The sequence below is a fragment of the Pleurodeles waltl genome, chromosome 10, assembly GCF_031143425.1.
Source record: "Pleurodeles waltl isolate 20211129_DDA chromosome 10, aPleWal1.hap1.20221129, whole genome shotgun sequence".
Classification (NCBI taxonomy): Eukaryota; Metazoa; Chordata; class Amphibia; order Caudata; family Salamandridae; genus Pleurodeles; species Pleurodeles waltl.
Window position 1 is genome coordinate 89,507,113 of NC_090449.1, and position 22,770 is coordinate 89,529,882.

A 22,770-nucleotide genomic window follows, 5' to 3' on the forward strand; every position below is an offset into this window, starting at 1 on the left:
GGCCAATGGGCTGCTTACTCTTGGGGTCACTACTCCCCCTACATGGCCACTTCTTGTAGAGAGTGGGCATAACCCTGTCCCAGAATTCCTAATTCCACCACACACAAGATGGTGGAATTCTCCTTTTCATGTTCATTTCAGGCTGCCAACCTTAGGGGGGTGTCCAGCCTGCGTGTGCAACAGCCCTCCCGAATATCTAATTTCCTGCCTGTCCTGATGCCAAACGGGTCTCATGGCAGGGGGTTGTCTATCCCATTTCTGTGGGAAGCTAGGGTCGCATATCAAAGGTGACAGACTTTGAAGCCCCTGGCATGCAGCTTTACTAGCCATCCTGCTTGCAAAGCTGATTACACCCCCTTCCAGAGCAAGCTTTGTTTTTGGCCTCTGAGAGCAGAGCTGTCACATCCAGAGGGTTGGAAACTCATCTGTGGTGTCAGGCTGGTCGATAACAGGTAGCCAGCATACTAGAGGACTAGTAGGTTTCAGGGGGCACCTAAGTTGCCTTCTGGGTGTATGTCATAATAAATCCAACCCTGACATTAGTGTGGGTTTATTAAAATGAGGCGTTTGATACCAAACACCATTATTTTCCATGCAGTCTTCATGTAGCTGGGTCATTCATGATGACCAGTGTCCAGTACATGGTCTAAGATAGCTGACCGGTCACTTGCGCTATCTAGGGATGGAACTAGACAGCACAGGGACATATCTCCTCATGAAGACCTGCCCTCACATGTATTATAATGTACCCTGCCTTAGAGCTTTTAGGCCTATTGTAGGGGTCACTTACATATAATACACGTAGTGACTTTGGCATAGTACACAATGAGTGTGCCATGTCATGTTTTCACTCTGGACTTGCACCCTGACATGCAGTCTGTGATGGGAAGCTGTGTGTAATTTGTGTGTGGGCCCCTTGCTGCAGTCCCTAGGGACCTTCTGTAGTACCCATGCCCTAGGTACTATGGGTACCATTTACTGTGGACTTTCAGAGGTGTTAAAGTCCTGTCCCATTTGTACAATAACCAGACATACCCTGTTTTAAAGGAAAGAGTAGCTGCACTGAGGTCTGGTTAGCAGGCCTCAGTGCACCGTCTGACTCGAAAAACAGCATCTAGTAGTTCTAAAGGGGACAAAAAGTGGGGCGACACAGCAAAGAAGGCCATTTTCCTATTGTAGGAAGTTGGCTCTGTATGTGCTATTTCAAAGTAAGGAATAGCATGCACAGAGTCCAAGGGTTCCCCTTAGAGGTAAAATAGTGGTAAAAAGAGATAATACTAATGCTCTATGTTGTGGTAGTGTGGTCGAGCAGTAGGCTTATCCAAGGAGTAGTGTTAAGCATTTGTTGTACATACACATAGACAATAAATGAGGTACACACACTCAGAGACAAATCCAGCCAATAGGTTTTGTTATAGAAAAATATCTTTTCTTAGTTTATTTTAAGAACCACAGGTTCAAATTTAACATGTAATATCTTGTTTGAAAGGTATTGCAGGTAAGTACATTAGGAACTTTGAATCACTTCAATTGCATGTATACTTTTCAAGTTATTCACAAATAGCTATTTTAAAAGTGGACACTTAGTGCAATTTTCACAGTTCCTGGGGGAGGTAAGTTTTTGTTAGTTTTACCAGGTAAGTACGACACTTACAGGGTTCAGTTCTTGGTCCAAGGTAGCCCACTGTTGGGGGTTCAGAGCAACCCCAAAGTTACCACACCAGCAGCTCAGGGCCGGTCAGGTGCAGAGTTCAAAGTGGTGCCCAAAACGCATAGGCTTCAATGGAGAGAAGGGGGTGCCCCGGTTCCAGTCTGCCAGCAGGTAAGTACCCGCGTCTTCGGAGGGCAGACAAGGGGGGTTTTGTAGGGCACCGGGGGGGACACAAGCCTACACAGAAATTTCACCCTCAGCGGCGCGGGGGCGGCCGGGTGCAGTGTTAGAACAAGCGTCGGGTTCGCAATAGAAGTCAATGAGAGATCAAGGGATCTCTTCAGCGCTGCAGGCAGGCAAGGGGGGGGCTTCCTCGGGGAAACCTTCACTTGGGCAAGGGAGAGGGACTCCTGGGGGTCACTTCTGCAGTGAAAGTCCGGTCCTTCAGGTCCTGGGGGCTGCGGGTGCAGGGTCTTTTCCAGGCGTCGGGACTTAGGTTTCAGAGAGTCACGGTCAGGGGAAGCCTCGGGATTCCCTCTGCAGGCGGTGCTGTGGGGGCTCAGGGGGGACAGGTTTTGGTACTCACAGTCGTAGAGTAGTCCGGGGGTCCTCCCTGAGGTGTTGGTTCTCCACCAGCCGAGTCGGGGTCGCCGGGTGCAGTGTTGCAAGTCTCACGCTTCTTGCGGGGAGATTGCAGGGGTCTTTAAAGCTGCTCCTTTGGATAAAGTTGCAGTCTTTTTGGAGCAGGTCCGCTGTCCTCGGGAGTTTCTTGTCGTCGTCGAAGCAGGGCAGTCCTCAGAGGATTCAGAGGTCGCTGGTCCCTTTGGAAGGCGTCGCTGGAGCAGAGTTCTTTGGAAGGCAGGAGACAGGCCGGTGAGTTTCTGGAGCCAAGGCAGTTGTTGTCTTCTGGTCTTCCTCTGCAGGGGTTTTCAGCTAGGCAGTCCTTCTTCTTGTTGTTGCAGGAATCTAAATCTTTAGGTTCAGGGAAGCCCTTAAATACTAAATTTAAGGGCGTGTTTAGGTCTGGGGGGTTAGTAGCCAATGGCTACTAGCCCTGAGGGTGGGTACACCCTCTTTGTGCCTCCTCCCAAGGGGAGGGGGTCACATCCCTAATCCTATTGGGGGAATCCTCCATCTGCAAGATGGAGGATTTCTAAAAGTTAGAGTCACCTCAGCTCAGGACACCTTAGGGGCTGTCCTGACTGGCCAGTGACTCCTCCTTGTTTTTCTCATTATCTCTCCTGGACTTGCCGCCAAAAGTGGGGGCTGGGTCCAGGAGGCGGGCATCTCCACTAGCTGGAGTGCCCTGGGGCATTGTAACACGAAGCTTGAGCCTTTGAAGCTCACTGCTAGGTGTTACAGTTCCTGCAGGGGGGAGGTGTGAAGCACCTCCACCCAGAGCAGGCTTTGTTTCTGTCCTCAGAGAGCACAAAGGCTCTCACCGCATGAGGTCAGACACTCGTCTCTCAGCAGCAGGCTGGCACAGACCAGTCAGTCCTGCACTGAACAATTGGGTAAAATACAGGGGGTATCTCTAAGATGCCCTCTGTGTGCATTTTTTAATAAATCCAACACTGGCATCAGTGTGGGTTTATTATTCTGAGAAGTTTGATACTAAACTTCCCAGTATTCAGTGTAGCCATTATGGAGCTGTGGAGTTCGTTTTTGACAGACTCCCAGCCCATATACTCTTATGGCTACCCTGCACTTACAATGTCTAAGGTTTTGCTTAGACACTGTAGGGTCATAGTGCTCATGCACATATGCCCTCACCTGTGGTATAGTGCACCCTGCCTTAGGGCTGTAAGGCCTACTAGAGGGGTGACTTACCTATGCCACAGGCAGTGGGAGGTTGGCATGGCACCCTGAGGGGAGTGCCATGTCGACTTAGTCATTTTCTCCCCATCAGCACACACAAGCTGGCCAGCAGTGTGTCTGTGCTGAGTGAGGGGTCCCTAGGGTGGCATATGACATGCTGCAGCCCTTAGAGATCTTCCCTGGCATCAGGGCCCTTGGTACCAGATGTACCAGTTACAAGGGACTTACCTAGGTGCCAGGGTTGTGCCAATTGTGGAAACAATGGTACATTTTAGGTGAAAGAACACTGGTGCTGGGGCCTGGTTAGCAGGGTCCCAGCACACTTCTCAGTCAAGTCAGCATCAGTATCAGGCAAAAAGTGGGGGGTAACTGCAACAGGGAGCCATTTCTTTACACCTATGTATTGTTTGTGTGTTATTTTTGCTCACAGATCTACTGTTTAAGCAGAAAGAGCTCTTCCATTTTAGAAATCATTAATAATTTATTGATCTTTTTGGCATTGACATATTTATTTTCTGTTGTAGGTCCCTTTCTGCTGCAGTGCTATCAGGTTGGGAGTCAACCTAGTACCGCCATGTTTCACAGTGAGGAAAATGGCTCTAAAGGCATGGATCCCTTGGTGCTGATTGATGCAATAGCTATATGTATGGCTTATGAGGAGAAGGAACTCTGCAAAATAGGAGAAGTGGCACTTGCTGTAATATTTGATGTGGCCGGTATTATCCTGGGCTCGAAAGAAAGGGTAAATCTATCTTGTTTTGGTAAACACATTTTATGAAGTGATTTTATTGAATTGGAAATGATGGTATTGATGGCACTCACTCGAATCCTACAGCTATGGCAAAGTGTTTCATAATTGGCAAGGGAAATAGATTTATATTATTGTATAAGATCAAAGCACTCTGACCACTGTAGTTTTTAGATCTGCCTTGACTACAAAGTTTTGTTAAAGACATTTTGCCCTAATTGAGAGATTTAGTGCAGTAATACATTTTTACCAAGACTGTGGTCCTTCTCCTTAGGTAGAGCTCACTCTGTCTTTTTAGTGCATAGATTAGCGGTCTAAGAAAATGTCCCTATTGGTGCAGTATACATGCCTACTACATTGAGGGTTTCTCCTGATCTCCTCTATTTTGTTGGGGGATGCACTACCTTTTTCAACTCCAGATTGAAGCTTAAAACATTGTATGTTGGACCACATCATTTAATTACCAAACTAGTTTTACAAAGAGTTGCATGATGTTCGCATTTAGTTATATACTAAGGGCCTGATTCTAACTTTGGAGGACGGTGTTAAACCGTCCCAAAAGTGGCGGATATACCACCTACCGTATTACGAGTCCATTATATCCTATGGAACTCGTAATACGGTAGGTGGTATATCCGCCACTTTTGGGACGGTTTAACACCGTCCTCCAAAGTTAGAATCAGGCCCTAAGTCTCTTCCTTGTATGTGTTTTTTACTGTATTTGGCAAGTTAAATAACACAAAGGTTCAAAATGTAAAGTGCCATCTTAAGGCTTTCACGTCATAATGGAAGGCTGGCCTTTATACATTAACACACATTGAATTGTTTAGTGATGCTAAACAGTCAGGCTAGAATGATGCAGTGACAGTTTTCATATATTAAATGGTGCATTCATGAAGGCATGTGTAACTTCTGCTGCCTTGGAAATCAGTACACTAGAATGTTGATAGAACTTATTCCTGAGTGGATTAACTTCTGGTTGCGATAGGACTTCAGAGTGCAAGTTTTATATGCTACCATCTTTTCTTTATTTCAGGCTTGCCAGCTACCACTGTTTTCCTACATTGTGGAACGTCTATGTGCCTGCTGTTATGAACAAGCATGGTATGCTAAATTGGGTGGTGTTGTGTCCATTAAATTCCTGATGGAGCGCCTACCACTGATTTGGGTTCTTCAGAATCAGCAAACCTTCCTCAAGGCTCTCCTTTTCGTCATGATGGACCTAACTGGAGAGGTACTTTTATATAGACACTGAATCAAAACAGAACTGTGTTTTTCTAATGCCTTGCACTCTGTTGATGGGTTATCACACTGTGTCACGGTTAACAAATTACAGCACCAATTGTATACCCTAAACATGCTGAAGAAGTTCTGAATTACTGCTGTTCAGGCTGATTTGTTAAACTATCCTCAGTTATTCATCTATTAAAGCTACAGGTTGCTTAGATTTTAGTGTATGTTAAACTGCTTTAGGACTTTACCGTACTGGTCCATTATACAAAGTAAAGATGGATGTTTGCTGTGCACCAGGTACTAATCTTTGCTTGTGAATGTTTCACGTTGTTTGAAATTGCATACAGTTGAAATGTGTTATCAAACTGTGTTCAGTGAGAAGAGGGTGCTAACCTAGACTTTCTAATTTTTAATTCATTAATATTAAGTGAAAATTGTGGGTCAAGGTTTACTGCTGCCCACTGTACAATATTTGGTCACCCTTGAAATGGTAAAGATGTAAAGTACCTTTTCATATTTGCATTAATTGCACCAGAATGCAGATTTCTAGACTAGGAATATCCATCAATATTTATGAATTATTGGTACAAAATAGCAACTGCATTCTGGTCAAAAAGTCATTATTACAATATCCAGTTTAAGTAATTCAGTTTGATATTTGGGAAAAATAACTTTTCTTGTGGGAGAAGATTACAGTGCAGTTTGTACACCTCGTCTTCCAGCTGCTTCCACCTAGTTTGAACATGCAAGTATTTAGATTCCATATTGGATTCAGCTATTGTTAAATAAAGATGTGCTTATCTAAAAGGATGATACACTGTCATGTCTGTGGCTTGAGATGACCTCCTTAAAGCAGCCTACTAACTTTAAATAAGGAACTGCTCACTTTAATGTAAAATGGTGTGGTGCTTGAACCACACAGAAAAAGGTCACAGTTTGAGCCAATCAATAATCTGGATAAAGTGCACTTTTAGTTTTAGCTAGCATGTTTTTCTTGATGCCAATATGTTTTGGGTCCTAAATGTAATAACTTTGTGTGCTTAGTTTGTTGGTAATCTGAATTCTCTACATGGTGGCCTGGAACAAACTTTGGGGCTCAGGAGCCTAATAAGAGACGACTAAGCAATCTCTGATGTCTGTGCCTCATTGTAGGCAAACAGAGGACACTAATTTGATACCTACTATGGTCTCTATGCACCTGTTTGTTAAGATAGCTTTTACTTTGTCAGCTTTTACAGCACATTAAAGGTAGAGGGTAATGTCTGGTTTGTGGTACCTTTCTAGCAAGGGGGAACTGCTGTTGTTTAGGGCACAGTATTCATTATGCTACGCTGGAAGCCATAATCCTGTATTTTGTCACTGTAGTCTGTGTCTTACAAACCATATTCACCTGTGCATGAGTAATAAAAACGCTAGCTTGTAAATTCTCAAATTGATTTCCAATCTATTGGTTTGGTCTTAAACCTTGATTTTATGCTTCCTTCAGGCCATAGATCTCTAAATCTAAAAATCAGTTAATCTCTGATGCAGACCACTTTGGTCAATGTCGATCATTCACATACATTTGATTCCAAGATCTTTTTAAGAGCTCAGTGGATGCTAATAACATCCCTTTACTGGATTGGGGGGCTGCAAAGAGCTACTGAAGCTAATTATTTTTTTTTTGCTCTCGAAATGCACACATTGCCACAGTAGTCCCTGGCACTCATGAGAACTGCTGTATGTGTGTGTGGATGTGCTCCTCGTGACAAAGGAGTATGCCATCGATCATGGTGAAATTATCCAGCTGCTAAATTAGGCTGACCTGTTACACCATCCTGTATGCTTTGGTGCCAGGGTACTCACATTTTCCGAGGGGCTAAAATGTTTGGCCTGTGCTGTGACCAAGGGCTGTATTGATTCAGGGTGGCAGTTGGGTGGGGTTGTGGAGTTGGATGTAGGGCGGGTGTAGCAGAAGCAAAGCATGTACATCTAAAGGCTGAATTGCACATTGTGAAACCAGAAAATCTTGATTCAATCCCAGCTTCCACACTTGACCAAATGTGGAATTTTCTAGGCAATTGTTTTATTTCACTGTACCTCCTTTTTCTTCATCATCTCGTATGAGGACCTCGAAATACAAGACCTTTGGATGTGCGCTCTACATATCCTTCTGTTTGATTTAATAAACTGATCAAGGCCATTGGAATTATGTGATTGAACGATGTTGTTCACATAATTATAGATTTGCCACATAATCGGTCATCTGCACAATCTGCAGATTTTAACAAAAATAATTTGTTTCTAGATCAAACGGTTCTAAAGCTACTACAAAGGCAGCAGTTTGGGTGTTAAACGGGTACTAATGAGGAACAATCCTACGCCCAGACAGTGTTAAGTGTAAGAACTACAAAAAATGAAGTAATACTTTTCACATAATGTGCCACATTACAGTGCATAATTTGCCTTTTTGCGCCACGTAATTTAATCAACCTGTTACATAATTTGCCCTTCCCCAGACAGATAATTCCAGTGACCCTGGTTGTCCTATTGTCCATATATAATAGCATCCTAGGTCACCCAATGGGTGCACATAGCTGTCATTCCTCTTAGTTTACTATTTACATTGTTGACAGGGTGGGGAGAAGCATGAATACTTCTAAGTGTGTTAAGTGTCACTTTAAAAAATAGTTCTCAATGCAGTAATTTAATCTGAGTTACTAAAATGAAGCACTTCTGCATGTTAATGAAATACACGTTTTGAATTTTGAAGACTACCTTATTTTTTCACGTTTGTTACTAGATGTCTCCCAAAAATGAGTGTTACTAAAGCTAAGTTGTGCAGAACACCTTAGTTATTTCCTTTCTTTATCTTCTATTAACCCATAAATAAATGCTAGCCCATTAATTTAATATCTTTCTGAATGTCAAGCAAACAGCAGCCCTGTGCTGCCGATGACCAGGGATCACATGTAAAGGTCGGGCGGGCCTTGTTGTAGTGGGTTGAAGAAACGCATGAATGACTCATTTAACATACCAATGGATTGAAAGGCTGGCTGAGACCCTATAAGTAAGCATATAATACCTATAGTATTAGTAAAATCAATTGATCTTGGTTAACACATGATATAAATAGGAATTAAACTCCATTTTAGATGAAACTATAGTGCTAAGGTGCTTCGTTAGGGTTTGAAATGGTAGGAACATTGTCACCGTTGACTCCTTGTAACCTTTGACTGCCCTGGGACCACAAAGCATTCTTTTTATGGGTCTCCGCTCTGTTAATTTATTACAGTGAAATATTTTTAGTGTTTAACTTCACTTACATTCAGATTTATGCTTTGTTTATGCAATATTTTTCCTTAAAATGTTGAATTGTTTTATGAATGAACGATGTCTAACCACTGGATAGTCATACTATTGGATCTGAACTTGTCCTTGATGTTAGGTCTCTAATGGAGCAGTTGCTATGGCTAAGACCACCCTGGAGCAGCTTTTGGTTCGTTGTGCAACTCCACTAAAGGATGAAGAGAAGACTGAAGAGATACTTGTGGCACAAGAAAAGTCCTTTCACCATGTGACCCATGACCTAGTTCGAGAGGTGACTTCCCCCAACTCTACAGTGAGGAAGCAAGCCATGCATTCTCTACAAGTGCTAGCACAAGTCACTGGGAAGAGTGTTACTGTCATTATGGAGCCACACAAGGAGGTATGACTAATGAGAAATTATTTCGTTATGATGTAATTGTCTGTAAACAATTGTTTTCCTTTAAATATTACTAGGTCAGTCCCTTTGTTATTTTGTCATGTTTCTGTCGAGTTCCCTTCTGTTTTTACTTTGAAGTGAGATGTTAATTCCCTCTTCTACCTTTCCTGATCTGGTAACTAAATAGATCATTGTGGTTGATGTCTCATAGTATTATGCTTTACCTCTTTGCATACCTTTCTGTTCTCTAGAAATAGTGAGAGTCATATCTCATCATTTGAGTGTAATGTGTTAGAAAAATGATTTCTATAAACCACTTGAGCTTGATTTCTCTTTTATGGTGAATACCATGTTTGTAAGAGTGGAGAAACGACAATTGTGTACTCCATGTTCGGCCTTTCTCTTTCTGCATTTAACTGTGATGTGAGAAATATGTTGTAAAATCTCAGACTTTTACATAGTCAGTTATTTATGAATATTTTACAGTTTGAAGCAATTGAAACTGCATGCCTAGCCTCCAATTGCAGGTTTAGAGTAATGAATGTATGCAGGTCTTTTTTTGTATGGTAAATGTTTATTCATTTCATTTACTTCTCCGTATTTCACCTTGTGTCAAGACTAGAATCTCCCCCTCAACAATTTACTTTCTAAAATAGCTGAACATTTTTATAGTCTTACCATCTGTAATGTCTGTCGTTTTGGTTAGGGCGATAGAGTGCAGAAGGGTCTATAAAATCCCTGCTACACTGTCATTTCTTTCTTTCTGTCTCTTTTTTACTTTTCCTATGAAACTCTCTGGGTATTAGTTTTTTCCTATGCTCCACTAAGATTTTTAAGACGTAACTTTCCAGTTACTATTTTGAATGTTCCACTTTTCTTTATAGTTGAGCATGTTCATATTTACTTTGTGCTTTCTAAGTTTCATTTATTTTTCACCACAACTTTAGTTTTCTTCCTTCTCCCATATAATGATTTTTGCATACAAGTTTTGTTTTGCTTCATAACCACAGCCAGGATGTGGGTTAGAGAATGAAGAGTGAGATGACTCAAGAAGATACCGCAATTACATACTGGTATATGGTGGCTACCACAATGCACACTAGGCTCTTAATGTTGATATGGATAAAGTGGTCGCTCTGGATAGTGCACGTATTTTTGTTTTTTCGCCTTAACAATACTTCATCACTTGGTGCTTGTAGAAACATCAGTTGTGGGTTGGCGAGTTGCTAGCAAGTGATAAAACAGACCCACATAGACTCCAGTTGCATGCTGCACCATATGCACACCAGTGGATGATTTTAGTGATTTGTTTTGGAATGAAGTCTGTGGATCTTTTGGGACAGTCTCTCCTGACTCAAGGCATATTCTTCATTGTGCTGCCTCTTAGCTGCCATCACAATTTTCCGACTACTGAATTGATTTTGCTGGGTGGTGTTTGGAGTGGTACACCGGTTTTTCTGGTGTGGGGGTATCTTCTGTTTCAGCTATTGAGCAATTCTTTCTTTCAAAGAGAGTCTTGTGCTGATTTGCAGACAGTTTATTGGCTTTTCCAAATTACTGCTGTTTGTACTGTAAGGGTTTATCAACATATTTTTCAATATATTTATCACTCTTATCTGGTGACTAAGTGACATAGACTCCTTCAATACTCAGTAAACCTTGGGAGCCCCAGCAGAGTGCTTTCCACCATGGATGGAGCCAGTCTTCCTTTGGCTCCCACACACAGGAGGACAATACTGCTTCTCCTGAAGGAGAGGTTCCCTGTGGGCAAAATGTGCTCACGGAGGAGGGGTTGCATGCATGTCACCTTCCCCAAAAGGGATAAAAAATAAAGTTGTACTGACTGCCGGGCCCTATCCCAGCCCAGTGATTGTTTTAGATCTTGTAGTGGTCCCCGGGGAATCCAGCTTTAACTGCTAGCAACTTCGGCCTCGTGGGGACGATTGTGATGATCCTGGACTCATTTTTTTCCCAGGTGGCACCAAGAGCCTTTTCTCTGGCCTCTGAGAGGCCGCTTTTCGTGGGTACCTTGATTTCACTACTCCCTGTGCCAAGATCTATCCACTGCATGTGCTCCTGAGGCTCTCTCATGCTTGAGGGTTATCTTCCATATCGCAGCAGCAGAGCAGGGTCCAGTGTACGGAAGACCTCGGGGAACAGTTAAGGTTTCTCCAGCAGATCCAATCTTGTAGCTGTGCTTCAGCTTGTTTAAGGGGACTAGTACCCTGCCTATTGAGAGACCATCCTTGTCCTGGAGTCAGCTGCAATGTAAGTCCTCCAGTCCATTCTGGCAGGGACATCAGGTGGCTTCTCCTTCCAACTGGGCATTTTTTTGCTGTCACCGCTCCCCGGTCCGGTGACTTCTCATCAGTCGATCCCTTATGCAGGGATTTTTAAGTGTGGATGGAAAATTCAAGAAGCCAGGGCACACCTGGCCAATCCTATTGTGTCATCATCACTCCACTGCCCACTCATATTATTAGGCCTACTCCAGGTCAGTACCAATCCTTGAAGCGGCCCTTCTACGACAAGCTACCTGAGTGCAGATACGAGGCTGCTCAAGACGGTAGTCTCACACATGCAGCCTGCACACCTGTGAGCTCACAAGTTCATGTGGAACCAGCCCATAGTCTGATCTTAAACTGCAGACACTGGAGGTTAGCACTCCGTCCGTTCACCTTAAACTTATTCTGAGTGAGGCTCAGTAAAAGGCCAAAAACTGGGTAGTCAGAAAGGAGTGACCCAGGGTTATGTTGGTGGAAACCCACTTTGAGAGAGCATCAGAGTGTGCACAAAAAATAAAGAATACTGCATTTGAACTATATGAAATGGTAAGTAATTAAACTCTGTGATTTTTGTGCCTACACAGTCTGTCATGCTTCTTGTTGATTACATTTTGAATTTATATCTTTATCACCGGAACTGTGTTCACCTTTCACATGGCACACTTGCAAAAAAACGTTTTTTTATATTTGTCTCATCTGATCAAATTCTTATTTACGTGTGTGCTCATGTTATTATTTTTTTTTTTTTCTGGCTTACACAGTAATAATTTTTTGTGAATTCTTTATGATGTATTGATTATATAATTCACTACACTCGTATAGAGCAGTAGCTGTGGTGAACATTGCTGTATATAAGTACTTCATTTGGGACAATACCCTTCCATTTTGCAAAAAGTTTCCCACAAGCCTCCTGCTTTTTCCCCATTCCACTCTATCCCTTGCACAAACACAAGCATCCCGGTGCCAACATATTTAGCTTCTAATTAAGATAGCAGCCTAAAGATCTTCTCAAGTAGAGAAATGGAAAGGATGGTGCTTCTTTCCCTTTTAAGATTCTAAAAAGGGAGCATCCAGGCCTATCCTCATTCTTAGTTTTGTTTTCATATTCTTCAAGAAGAAGAGATTTAATGCATTGCCCATTCACCTGATCTGTAGGACATTTAAGTAAAAAATCCTGATCACCACAATTAATTTACAGGATCATATGCTCACCTTTCAATCTAGAAATGTCACAAGCAATTTCTGTGTGTCACTCTGGGAGATTAGCTCTTTACCAGTTTGTTGTTCCCATTCGTCCTTTTGACTCCACCAAGGATGCTCACAGAGGTGATGGCATTGGTAGTAACCATATCCAGAGAAGAGTTCATCTACAACCGTACCTGGACTGGTACCTAATCATACCCTTTTTTACCAACCAGATCGCGGGGCTTTTTGGACAGCGATGAACCTGATGCAGAGTTTAGAGCTGTCGTAGGAAGCCCTTTCTGGTTCGAGCTCAGAGGATGACATTCTTCATATTGGGTTTGGACAATGATGTTCAGCAAGCCTTGCCTCCACCACAGCTGTCATGCAGTACTCGAAGTGTGGTTTCACAGTATGTAAGCAGCCACATTCAGTCTGCTTGCTACACCCAATCTATGCTGGAGCTTCTCTTGTGCACCTGTTACATTGGTACCTGAGGGACAGCTGGAGCCAGTTTTACAAAACTCACAGTGGCACCTTTGCACTGACTGAAGCACCATCTAAAACGTCGCCCTGGAGTGTGCTGCAGCGATTTGATCCGTCATTACTGGGTCTGCCAAACTGCTTCTTCCTCCTTACTCCCGGCACTTATCTTAACCTATAAAATGCCTGTGATCTAGATACCTCTTCAGAAGAGAGCATTCCTTACTTCCCTGGGTTATCCTATAGAGAAAGTATCCTCTTTTACTAGAGTAGTTGGTAATGCTGCAGGATCTTTGAAAATGACTTGGCCCTCCAAGGGGCCAAAGTGTAACACTCTGATGGAAAACTACTTCCTCAGTTGCAGATCCTTCGCTCCCATTTAACAAGGCAATACTGGAATATGTCATGACCGCTGGGGAAATCCCTTCTGAGGCCCACTAGTTCAAACTCAATAAGCCAGGTCTAAGTGACCCAAACCTCCCGTCATCAGTGACCCAAACTTCGTATCACATCTGTCACCAGACAGCTTGAGGGTTCTGGCTTCGTCTTCCAAACTGACATTCAATAACTGTCTACAGCCCTTCTAGAAAGGGAGACAAGGCACTAGATGCCAGTGGCTCAAAGGTTTTTGCAGTTTCACTTTTTGGGTGGTGAATGCCAAATGCATTTTAGGCTGCTATGTCTGTGTCTTGTGAGAATCTGCCAGACTGGTGGTGGTTAGCTTACCGGAACACACAAAGAAGCCATTTTCCTTTTTGCTCTTTAATCTCTTGGATGCTTCAAAGCAGATCCTGAGGTGCGCTTTGGAGTCCATGGATACTGTAGCCTGTTCTTGAACACTGACCTTACACTGACACCAGGCCTGCATGAGCGCAACTGGATTTTCTGCAGATGTCCAGGCCACTCTGATGGTTATGCCCTTTTATGGTGAGTGGCTTTCACATAGTAAGCTGACTTCTCACTGGAACGCTTAAGTCAGGATCCTATCGCACTAGCGAAGCAGTTCCTTCAGTATTATAGGAAATGTAGGGTCTATTACAGATCTCTGCATTCCCAACAAAGTCAGTCCTTTCAATTGATTCAGACACCTTGGCAGATGTATTTTTTCCTTTCAGGGCATGGATGGATCTGAGGTCGACATCACAGGCAGCAGATCCAGTGTGCTCTCTTCTTGGTCTGCTCTGCTGCCTTAATATCTCGGACCACCACATGCATTGTCACCTTCCGGTGAAATGGAGTGTGTCCTGCTTTTCATCCAAATAGGAGACAATGGAATACCAAACTGATCCACAATGGCTACACTCTAACCTTCTTTTTATCGCCTTCTTCCCTTTGGACTGCCTTCTGTTCAATATGTTGTGCTCTCCATCTCACACCTCGATTCTAGAGACAATGGCTCTTTCCGTGCTGAGCAAAGGGACCATAGAGGTGGTGCAGCTGCAGGAAAGAAGCATCAGATTATACACCGTTTACTTCTTGGTCTTCACGAAGGATGGAGGCATGAGACCATGCTGAATCTCAGACATTTGAACTTCTTCATTTGACAGAATAAGTTCAAGATGTCTGTGGGCCAAGTCTGCTGATCTTAAATGCAGGAGATTGATTAGCATCCCTGGATCTCAAAAACATGTACTTTAGATTCCCAAGGGTAATTTCCTTAGGTTTCCCATGGGGTTCTGGCTCTGTCCGTTCATAATATTGTTAGGGCTAATGACCATGCCTCCTGCTAAGTGTGCTGCCAGTTGTAACTGCTGAACTGGGGCGGTCAGGAGACCAAATATTTTAGCAGTTGGGTAACTGGCTGGTGAAGGTGGAGTCTGTGGTGCTAGTTGAGGAACATCTTAACCACATAATGAGTCTTGTCCACAACTTGGGCTGTGCAGTGATCCCCCAAAAGTCCCAGCTCAGGCCTATAGAGCTCGATCTTCACAGCTGCAGAGCTAGACATGACATGCATGAAAGCCTTTCCTTCTCAGATCATCATTGATCTCCAAATGATTCCAAGGTTTTGGACTCAGATTCAACTCACGGTCCCGCAGACCTTTTGTCTGCTTGGCCTCATGACCTTGTGCATCCTTTTGGTTCCAGATGGCAGATGGGAGCCCTCCAGAGGTGTTTGTAACTGAAATAGTTACAAATCCACTGGAGCCTCTTGGCACAAGTTTTATCGACCCACTCAGAAATGCACTGGTGGACCACTCCAGTCTCATGGTTGCTCATGTGTTTAGTCCTCTACAAGCGCAGACTAATATGGTCATGGAAGCCTAATTTCTGGGCTATAGTGCCTATCTGCATGAGATGACAGTGTCAGGCCTTTTGTCTGAAAAGTCTGTATTGTTCCCTGGATGAGAAGGAGCAGTACTGATTTGCATAAGGCTTGCCTCTATCTAGAGTGACCCAGTGAGTAAATTGTATTTGTGCAATCTCCATTTGACCCACTTGATGTGCACAATGCATACATATATACATACATTCAAAGCCTGCCAAGTAGCTAAACGGAGAAGTAAATGAGGCTGCTTCATTCAGACCTACATGCGTGTAGCTCCTGAAGCCAGTTCCTTACTTTTTAGTTATACATATTTTGCTGTTTGTGTTAAGATAAATGTGGTTATGTCAACGACATACAAAGTACTATTCAGTAACAACAAAAGGCACTAGTTTCACAAAGGCACAGTGTTATTTCTACACAGATATTTCCTGTTTTGATGGAGCTGTGTTACTCTCTTGCTGCGGTAATCACATACCAATATGGGACACCTGAACCAACTCCAGCTTAGTTTGGGTAGGAGTTGTCATGGTCTCCGTCCTTAGTTCTAACTGGATGGATGAGGGCCTCCCTCTCCCTCTGTGTGCACTCACACACTTTTCCTACTGCCCCAGTACTGCATACAGCCCAGACCTATTTGGGGGGTGGGGTCCTTTTGTCCTGTTAAATTTATTTTCCCTTCTAAAGTTGCAAATTGCTGTACATCCTTAGGAGGAGGTTTATTGTTATCCATTCTGGTTAAATTAAGGGTAATTTTGTCCCATTTAGTTACCTGTTGCCCTCTCTCTCTGGCTCCATGCTGTCTTCATAACTATATTTAGCTACTGCCCATTGGGTGATGCTTGTGGAGCATGGCTAGACTTCCATTTCATTGCATTTCCCATTTGGCAAATATGAGAGTGAGGCTTGAAAACCTATAGACTGATGTGGTCTTATTTGAGCTTTTCATCAGCCTCAAGAGGTGAGTCTTAGCATTGCGGTCAAATCTCCTTCTCATTAAGTGGTCAACATAATTAAGCATCCGTTCTAAGTAAGGCCTAATAAGGGGATAGGGCCAGAATGTGTTCAAGAACATATGCATCAAGTCGCCCTCTACTGCTAGACACCTAGTCACACGTCATGTATTGTTGGGAACATTTTGCGCCTAGATCGGGCGATAACAGGATATATATCTAAGTGATCCCGGTAAGGCTTAGGAAAAGATACTACAATAGCGTTCCTAGAAGATTACAGTAGTGGTCTTCGTTTGTACACCCCAGTGTTTCCAGGGACCCTGGTCTTTTATTGCCTATCAGAGCTGTTCCATATTTACATCATCTTGAGTATTAAAACTTTGTCCCTCAGGTGTCCATAGCGCAAAGATTGGAGTACTCATTCCGTCGTATATTGTTAACTCTACTAGTAGGCACCCCAGATTGTCTCACTCGTCGTGCTGTCTGTCACTGCATTACTGATGATCAAACAGTCTCAAATGTTCTACCCGTTCTGACCCGCAGTATCCAAACTGCCACTGCTATCTGTGTGGCAAAGTCATAGCAGCCTCAGGAGAGGTACAGAGATGCCTCTCCCGAGGCTACTATGGACCTGTTGAGGGTGCTAACTCCAAATTTCATTTTGAGGAATAATCCTCTGATTACATTTGGAAAGTTCCCATTTTGACAGTATATCTCCTGCGGTGCCCTTGTTAGTGTCAAAATGGAGTTTAATTATGTTTTTGAGGTTGGCTGCATACTCTATCCAGCAGAGACACCGTCTATGGTTTCCACCTCAGAACTTGATCTTCCTCCCATCGAAGAGTGTCATAAAAGGGCAGTGTAGGAAATTCGGTTTTTGTTGCTGTAGTCCCCCCACTTTGTCTGGTATTTGATGCAACTTTGACTGAAGATCACTGGGTTCCTGCTAACTAGGTCCCCAGTGCCAATGTTCTTTCCTCAAAACTTCACAATTGTTTCCCCCAATTTGGCAATATCCTTGGCACCCCTGTAAGTCCATGGTAAATGGTACCCTAGGAGTAGGAAAGTCTCTCTTTTTGGCATGATTACTCCCACTTTTTGCCTGTTGTCAGTGTGCTTAAACTGTTTTCACTGGGATCTTGCTAACCAAGACTCTAGGGATTGTGCTTTCTCCTCTAAATGTGGTTGTCTAGGTATCCATTACACCCCACAGTTGGCATATTGATGTACCCCTGTAATTCCCTAGTATATGGTACTTGGGTTCTGCGGGCATTGGTACACCAGGACTCCCCCTTGGGCTGCAGCATGTATTATGCCACCATGGGAGCCCATGCTAACTGTGTCTGCAGTCCTGTCATTTGCAGACTGCGTGAAATGGTGCATGCTCCCTTTCACTGCTGGTCACTACACCAGGTCACTGTAAGTCACTCCTATGGTAGGCCCTTCCAGCCCAAAGGGTAGGGTGCAGGTCCCTGTCTGTGTGTGGGCAGAGGTCCCCCTACGAACTCTAATTGCAATCCACTGGACTACGTAAGTGCAGGGAAGCCATTTTGCTATGCACTGGTGTAGGAAGTTGGCTCTGTATGTGCTATTTCAAAGTAAGGAATAGCATGCACAGAGTCCAAGGGTTCCCCTTAGAGGTAAAATAGTGGTAAAAATAGATAATACTAATGCTCTATTTTGTGGTAGTGTGGTCGAGCAGTAGGCTTATCCAAGGAGTAGTGTTAAGCATTTGTTGTACATACACATAGACAATAAATGAGGTACACACACTCAGAGACAAATCCAGCCAATAGGTTTTGTTATTGAAAAATATATTTTCTTAGTTTATTTTAAGAACCACAGGTTCAAATTTAACATGTAATATCTTGTTTGAAAGGTATTGCAGGTAAGTACATTAGGAACTTTGAATCATTTCAATTGCATGTATACTTTTCAAGTTATTCACAAATAACTATTTCAAAAGTGGACACAGTGCAATTTTCACAGTTCCTGGGGGAGGTAAGTTTTTGTTAGTTTTACCAGGTAAGTAAGACACTTACAGGGTTCAGTTCTTGGTCCAAGGTAGCCCACCGTTCGGGGTTCAGAGCAACCCCAAAGTCACCACACCAGCAGCTCAGGGCCGGTCAGGTGCAGAGTTCAAAGTGGTGCCCAAAACGCATAGGCTAGAATGGAGAGAAGGGGGTGCCCCGGTTCCGGTCTGCTTGCAGGTAAGTACCCGCGTCTTCGGAGGGCAGACCAGGGGGGTTTTGTAGGGCACCGGGGGGGGGACACAAGCCCACACAGAAATTTCACCATCAGCAGCGCGGGGGCGGCCGGGTGCAGTGTAGAAACAAGCGTCGGGTTCGCAATGTTAGTCTATGAGAGATCAACGGATCTCTTCAGCGCTGCAGGCAGGCAAGGGGGGGGCTTCCTCGGGGAAACCTCCACTTGGGCAAGGGAGAGGGACTCCTGGGGGTCACTTCTCCAGTGAAAGTCCGGTCCTTCAGGTCCTGGGGACTGCGGGTGCAGGGTCTTTTCCAGGCGTCGGGACTTAGGTTTCAGAGAGTCGCGGTCAGGGGAAGCCTCGGGATTCCCTCTGCAGGCGGCGCTGTGGGGGCTCAGGGGGGACAGGTTTTGGTACTCACAGTCGGAGAGTAGTCTGGGGGTCCTCCCTGAGGTGTTGGTTCTCCACCAGCCGAGTCGGGGTCGCCGGGTGCAGTGTTGCAAGTCTCACGCTTCTTGCGGGGAGTTGCAGGGTTCTTTAAAGCTGCTTCTGGAAACAAAGTTGCAGTCTTTTTGGAGCAGGTCCGCTGTCCTCGGGAGTTTCTGGTCGTCGTCGAAGCAGGGCAGTCCTCAGAGGATTCAGAGGTCGCTGGTCCCTTTGGAAGGCGTCGCTGGAGCAGAGTTCTTTGGAAGGCAGGTGTAGGAAGTTGGCTCTGTATGTGCTATTTCAAAGTAAGGAATAGCATGCACAGAGTCCAAGGGTTCCCCTTAGAGGTAAAATAGTGGTAAAAATAGATAATACCAATGCTCTATTTTGTGGTAGTGTGGTCGAGCAGTAGGCTTATCCAAGGAGTAGTGTTAAGCATTTGTTGTACATACACATAGACAATAAATGAGGTACACACACTCAGAGACAAATCCAGCCAATAGGTTTTTATATAGAAAAATATCTTTTCTTAGTTTATTTTAAGAACCACAGGTTCAAATTCTACATGTAATAGCTCATTTGAAAGGTATTGCAAGTAAGTACTTTAGGAACTTCAAATCATAAAAATTGCATGTATACTTTACAAGTTATTGACAAATAGCTGTTTTAAAAGTGGACACTTAGTGCAATTTTCACAGTTCCTGGGGGAGGTAAGTTTTTGTTAGTTTTACCAGGTAAGTAAGACACTTACAGGGTTCAGTTCTTGGTCCAAGGTAGCCCACCGTTGGGGGTTCAGAGCAACCCCAAAGTTACCACACCAGCAGCTCAGGGCCGGTCAGGTGCAGAGTTCAAAGTGGTACCCAAAACGCATAGGCTAGAATGGAGAGAAGGGGGTGCCCCGGTTCCGGTCTGCTTGCAGGTAAGTACCCGCGTCTTCGGAGGGCAGACCAGGGGGGTTTTGTAGGGCACCGGGGGGGACACAAGCCCACACAGAAATTTCACCCTCAGCAGCGCGGGGGCGGCCGGGTGCAGTGTAGGAACAGGCGTCGGGTTCGCAATGTTAGTCTATGAGAGATCTCGGGATCTCTTCAGCGCTGCAGGCAGGCAAGGGGGGGATTCCTCGGGGAAACCTCCACTTGGGCAAGGGAGAGGGACTCCTGGGGGTCACTTCTCCAGTGAAAGTCCGGTCCTTCAGGTCCTGGGGGCTGCGGGTGCAGGGTCTCTCCCAGGCGTCGGGACTTTAGGTTCAAAGAGTCGCGGTCAGGGGAAGCCTCGGGATTCCCTCTGCAGGCGGCGCTGTGGGGGCTCAGGGGGGACAGGTTTTGGTACTCACAGTATCAGAGTAGTCCTGGGGTCCCTCCTGAGGTGTTGGATCGCCACCAGCTGAGTCGGGGTCGCCGGGTGCAGTGTTGCAAGTCTCACGCTTCTTGCGGGGAGCTTGCAGGGTTCTTTAAAGCTGCTGGAAACAAAGTTGCAGCTTTTCTTGGAGCAGGTCCGCTGTCCTCGGGAGTTTCTTGTCTTTTCGAAGCAGGGGCAGTCCTCAGAGGATGTCGAGGTCGCTGGTCCCTTTGGAAGGCGTCGCTGGAGCAGGATCTTTGGAAGGCAGGAGACAGGCCGGTGAGTTTCTGGAGCCAAGGCAGTTGTCGTCTTCTGGTCTTCCTCTGCAGGGGTTTTCAGCTAGGCAGTCCTTCTTCTTGTAGTTGCAGGAATCTAATTTTCTAGGGTTCAGGGTAGCCCTTAAATACTAAATTTAAGGGCGTGTTTAGGTCTGGGGGGTTAGTAGCCAATGGCTACTAGCCCTGAGGGTGGGTACACTCTCTTTGTGCCTCCTCCCAAGGGGAGGGGGTCACAATCCTAACCCTATTGGGGGAATCCTCCATCTGCAAGATGGAGGATTTCTAAAAGTTAGAGTCACCTCAGCTCAGGACACCTTAGGGGCTGTCCTGACTGGCCAGTGACTCCTCCTTGTTTTTCTCATTATTTTCTCCGGCCTTGCCGCCAAAAGTGGGGCCTGGCCGGAGGGGGCGGGCAACTCCACTAGCTGGAGTGTCCTGCTGGGTTGGCACAAAGGAGGTGAGCCTTTGAGGCTCACCGCCAGGTGTGACAATTCCTGCCTGGGAGAGGTGTTAGCATCTCCACCCAGTGCAGGCTTTGTTACTGGCCTCAGAGTGACAAAGGCACTCTCCCCATGGGGCCAGCAACATGTCTCGGTTTGTGGCAGGCTGCTAAAACTAGTCAGCCTACACAGATAGTCGGTTAAGTTTCAGGGGGCACCTCTAAGGTGCCCTCTGTGGTGTATTTTACAATAAAATGTACACTGGCATTAGTGTGCATTTATTGTGCTGAGAAGTTTGATACCAAACTTCCCAGTTTTCAGTGTAGCCATTATGGTGCTGTGGAGTTCGTGTTTGACAAACTCCCAGACCATATACTCTTATGGCTACCCTGCACTTACAATGTCTAAGGTTTTGTTTAGACACTGTAGGGGTACCATGCTCATGCACTGGTACCCTCACCTATGGTATAGTGCACCCTGCCTTAGGGCTGTAAGGCCTGCTAGAGGGGTGTCTTACCTATACTGCATAGGCAGTGAGAGGCTGGCATGGCACCCTGAGGGGAGTGCCATGTCGACTTACTCGTTTTGTCCTCACTAGCACACACAAGCTGGCAAGCAGTGTGTCTGTGCTGAGTGAGAGGTCTCCAGGGTGGCACAAGACATGCTGCAGCCCTTAGAGACCTTCCTTGGCATCAGGGCCCTTGGTACTAGAAGTACCAGTTACAAGGGACTTATCTGGATGCCAGGGTCTGCCAATTGTGGATACAAAAGTACAGGTTAGGGAAAGAACACTGGTGCTGGGGCCTGGTTAGCAGGCCTCAGCACACTTTCAATTGTAAACATAGCATCAGCAAAGGCAAAAAGTCAGGGGGCAACCATGCCAAGGAGGCATTTCCTTACACAACCCCCCCCCCCAAACGAAAGAGGATGAGACTAACCTTTCCCAAGAGAGTCTTCATTTTCTAAGTGGAAGAACCTGGAAAGGCCATCTGCATTGGCATGGGCAGTCCCAGGTCTGTGTTCCACTATAAAGTCCATTCCCTGTAGGGAGATGGACCACCTCAACAGTTTAGGATTTTCACCTTTCATTTGCATCAGCCATTTGAGAGGTCTGTGGTCAGTTTGAACTAGGAAGTGAGTCCCAAAGAGGTATGGTCTCAGCTTCTTCAGGGACCAAACCACAGCAAAGGCCTCCCTCTCAATGGCACTCCAACGCTGCTCCCTGGGGAGTAACCTCCTGCTAATGAAAGCAACAGGCTGGTCAAGGCCATCATCATTTGTTTGGGACAAAACTGCCCCTATCCCATGTTCAGAGGCATCAGTCTGCACAATGAACTGCTTAGAATAATCTGGAGCTTTGAGAACTGGTGCTGAGCACATTGCCTGTTTCAGGGTGTCAAAGGCCTGTTGGCATTCCACAGTCCAGTTTACTTTCTTGGGCATTTTCTTGGAGGTGAGTTCAGTGAGGGCGGTCACAATGGATCCATATCCCTTCACAAACCTCCTGTAATATCCAGTCAAGCCAAGGAATGCCCTGACTTGAGTCTGGGTTTTTGGAGCTACCCAGTCCAGAATAGTCTGGATCTTGGATTGGAGTGGCTGAACTTGGCCTCCACCTACAAGGTGGCCCAAGTAAACCACAGTTCCCTGCCCTATCTGGCATTTGGATGCCTTGATAGAGAGGCCTGCAGATTGCAGAACCTTCAAAACCTTCTTCAGGTGGACCAGGTGATCCTGCCAGGTGGAGCTAAAGACAGCAATATCATCAAGATAAGCTG

General features: G+C 45.1%; 1 protein-coding gene across 3 annotated transcripts in view; it reads left to right on the plus strand.

The window, feature by feature from the left end:
* The window catches only part of TRRAP (transformation/transcription domain associated protein), a 1,102,174-nt gene that overhangs the window by 245,658 nt on the left and 833,746 nt on the right, over positions 1-22,770 (plus strand). For all 3 annotated transcript variants that reach the window (XM_069209830.1, XM_069209829.1, XM_069209828.1), the window contains exons 24-26: positions 3,994-4,211; positions 5,254-5,451; positions 8,878-9,138. In XM_069209830.1, the coding sequence (XP_069065931.1) occupies positions 3,994-4,211; positions 5,254-5,451; positions 8,878-9,138 (677 nt within the window). The remainder of the gene's footprint in view (positions 1-3,993; positions 4,212-5,253; positions 5,452-8,877; positions 9,139-22,770) is intronic.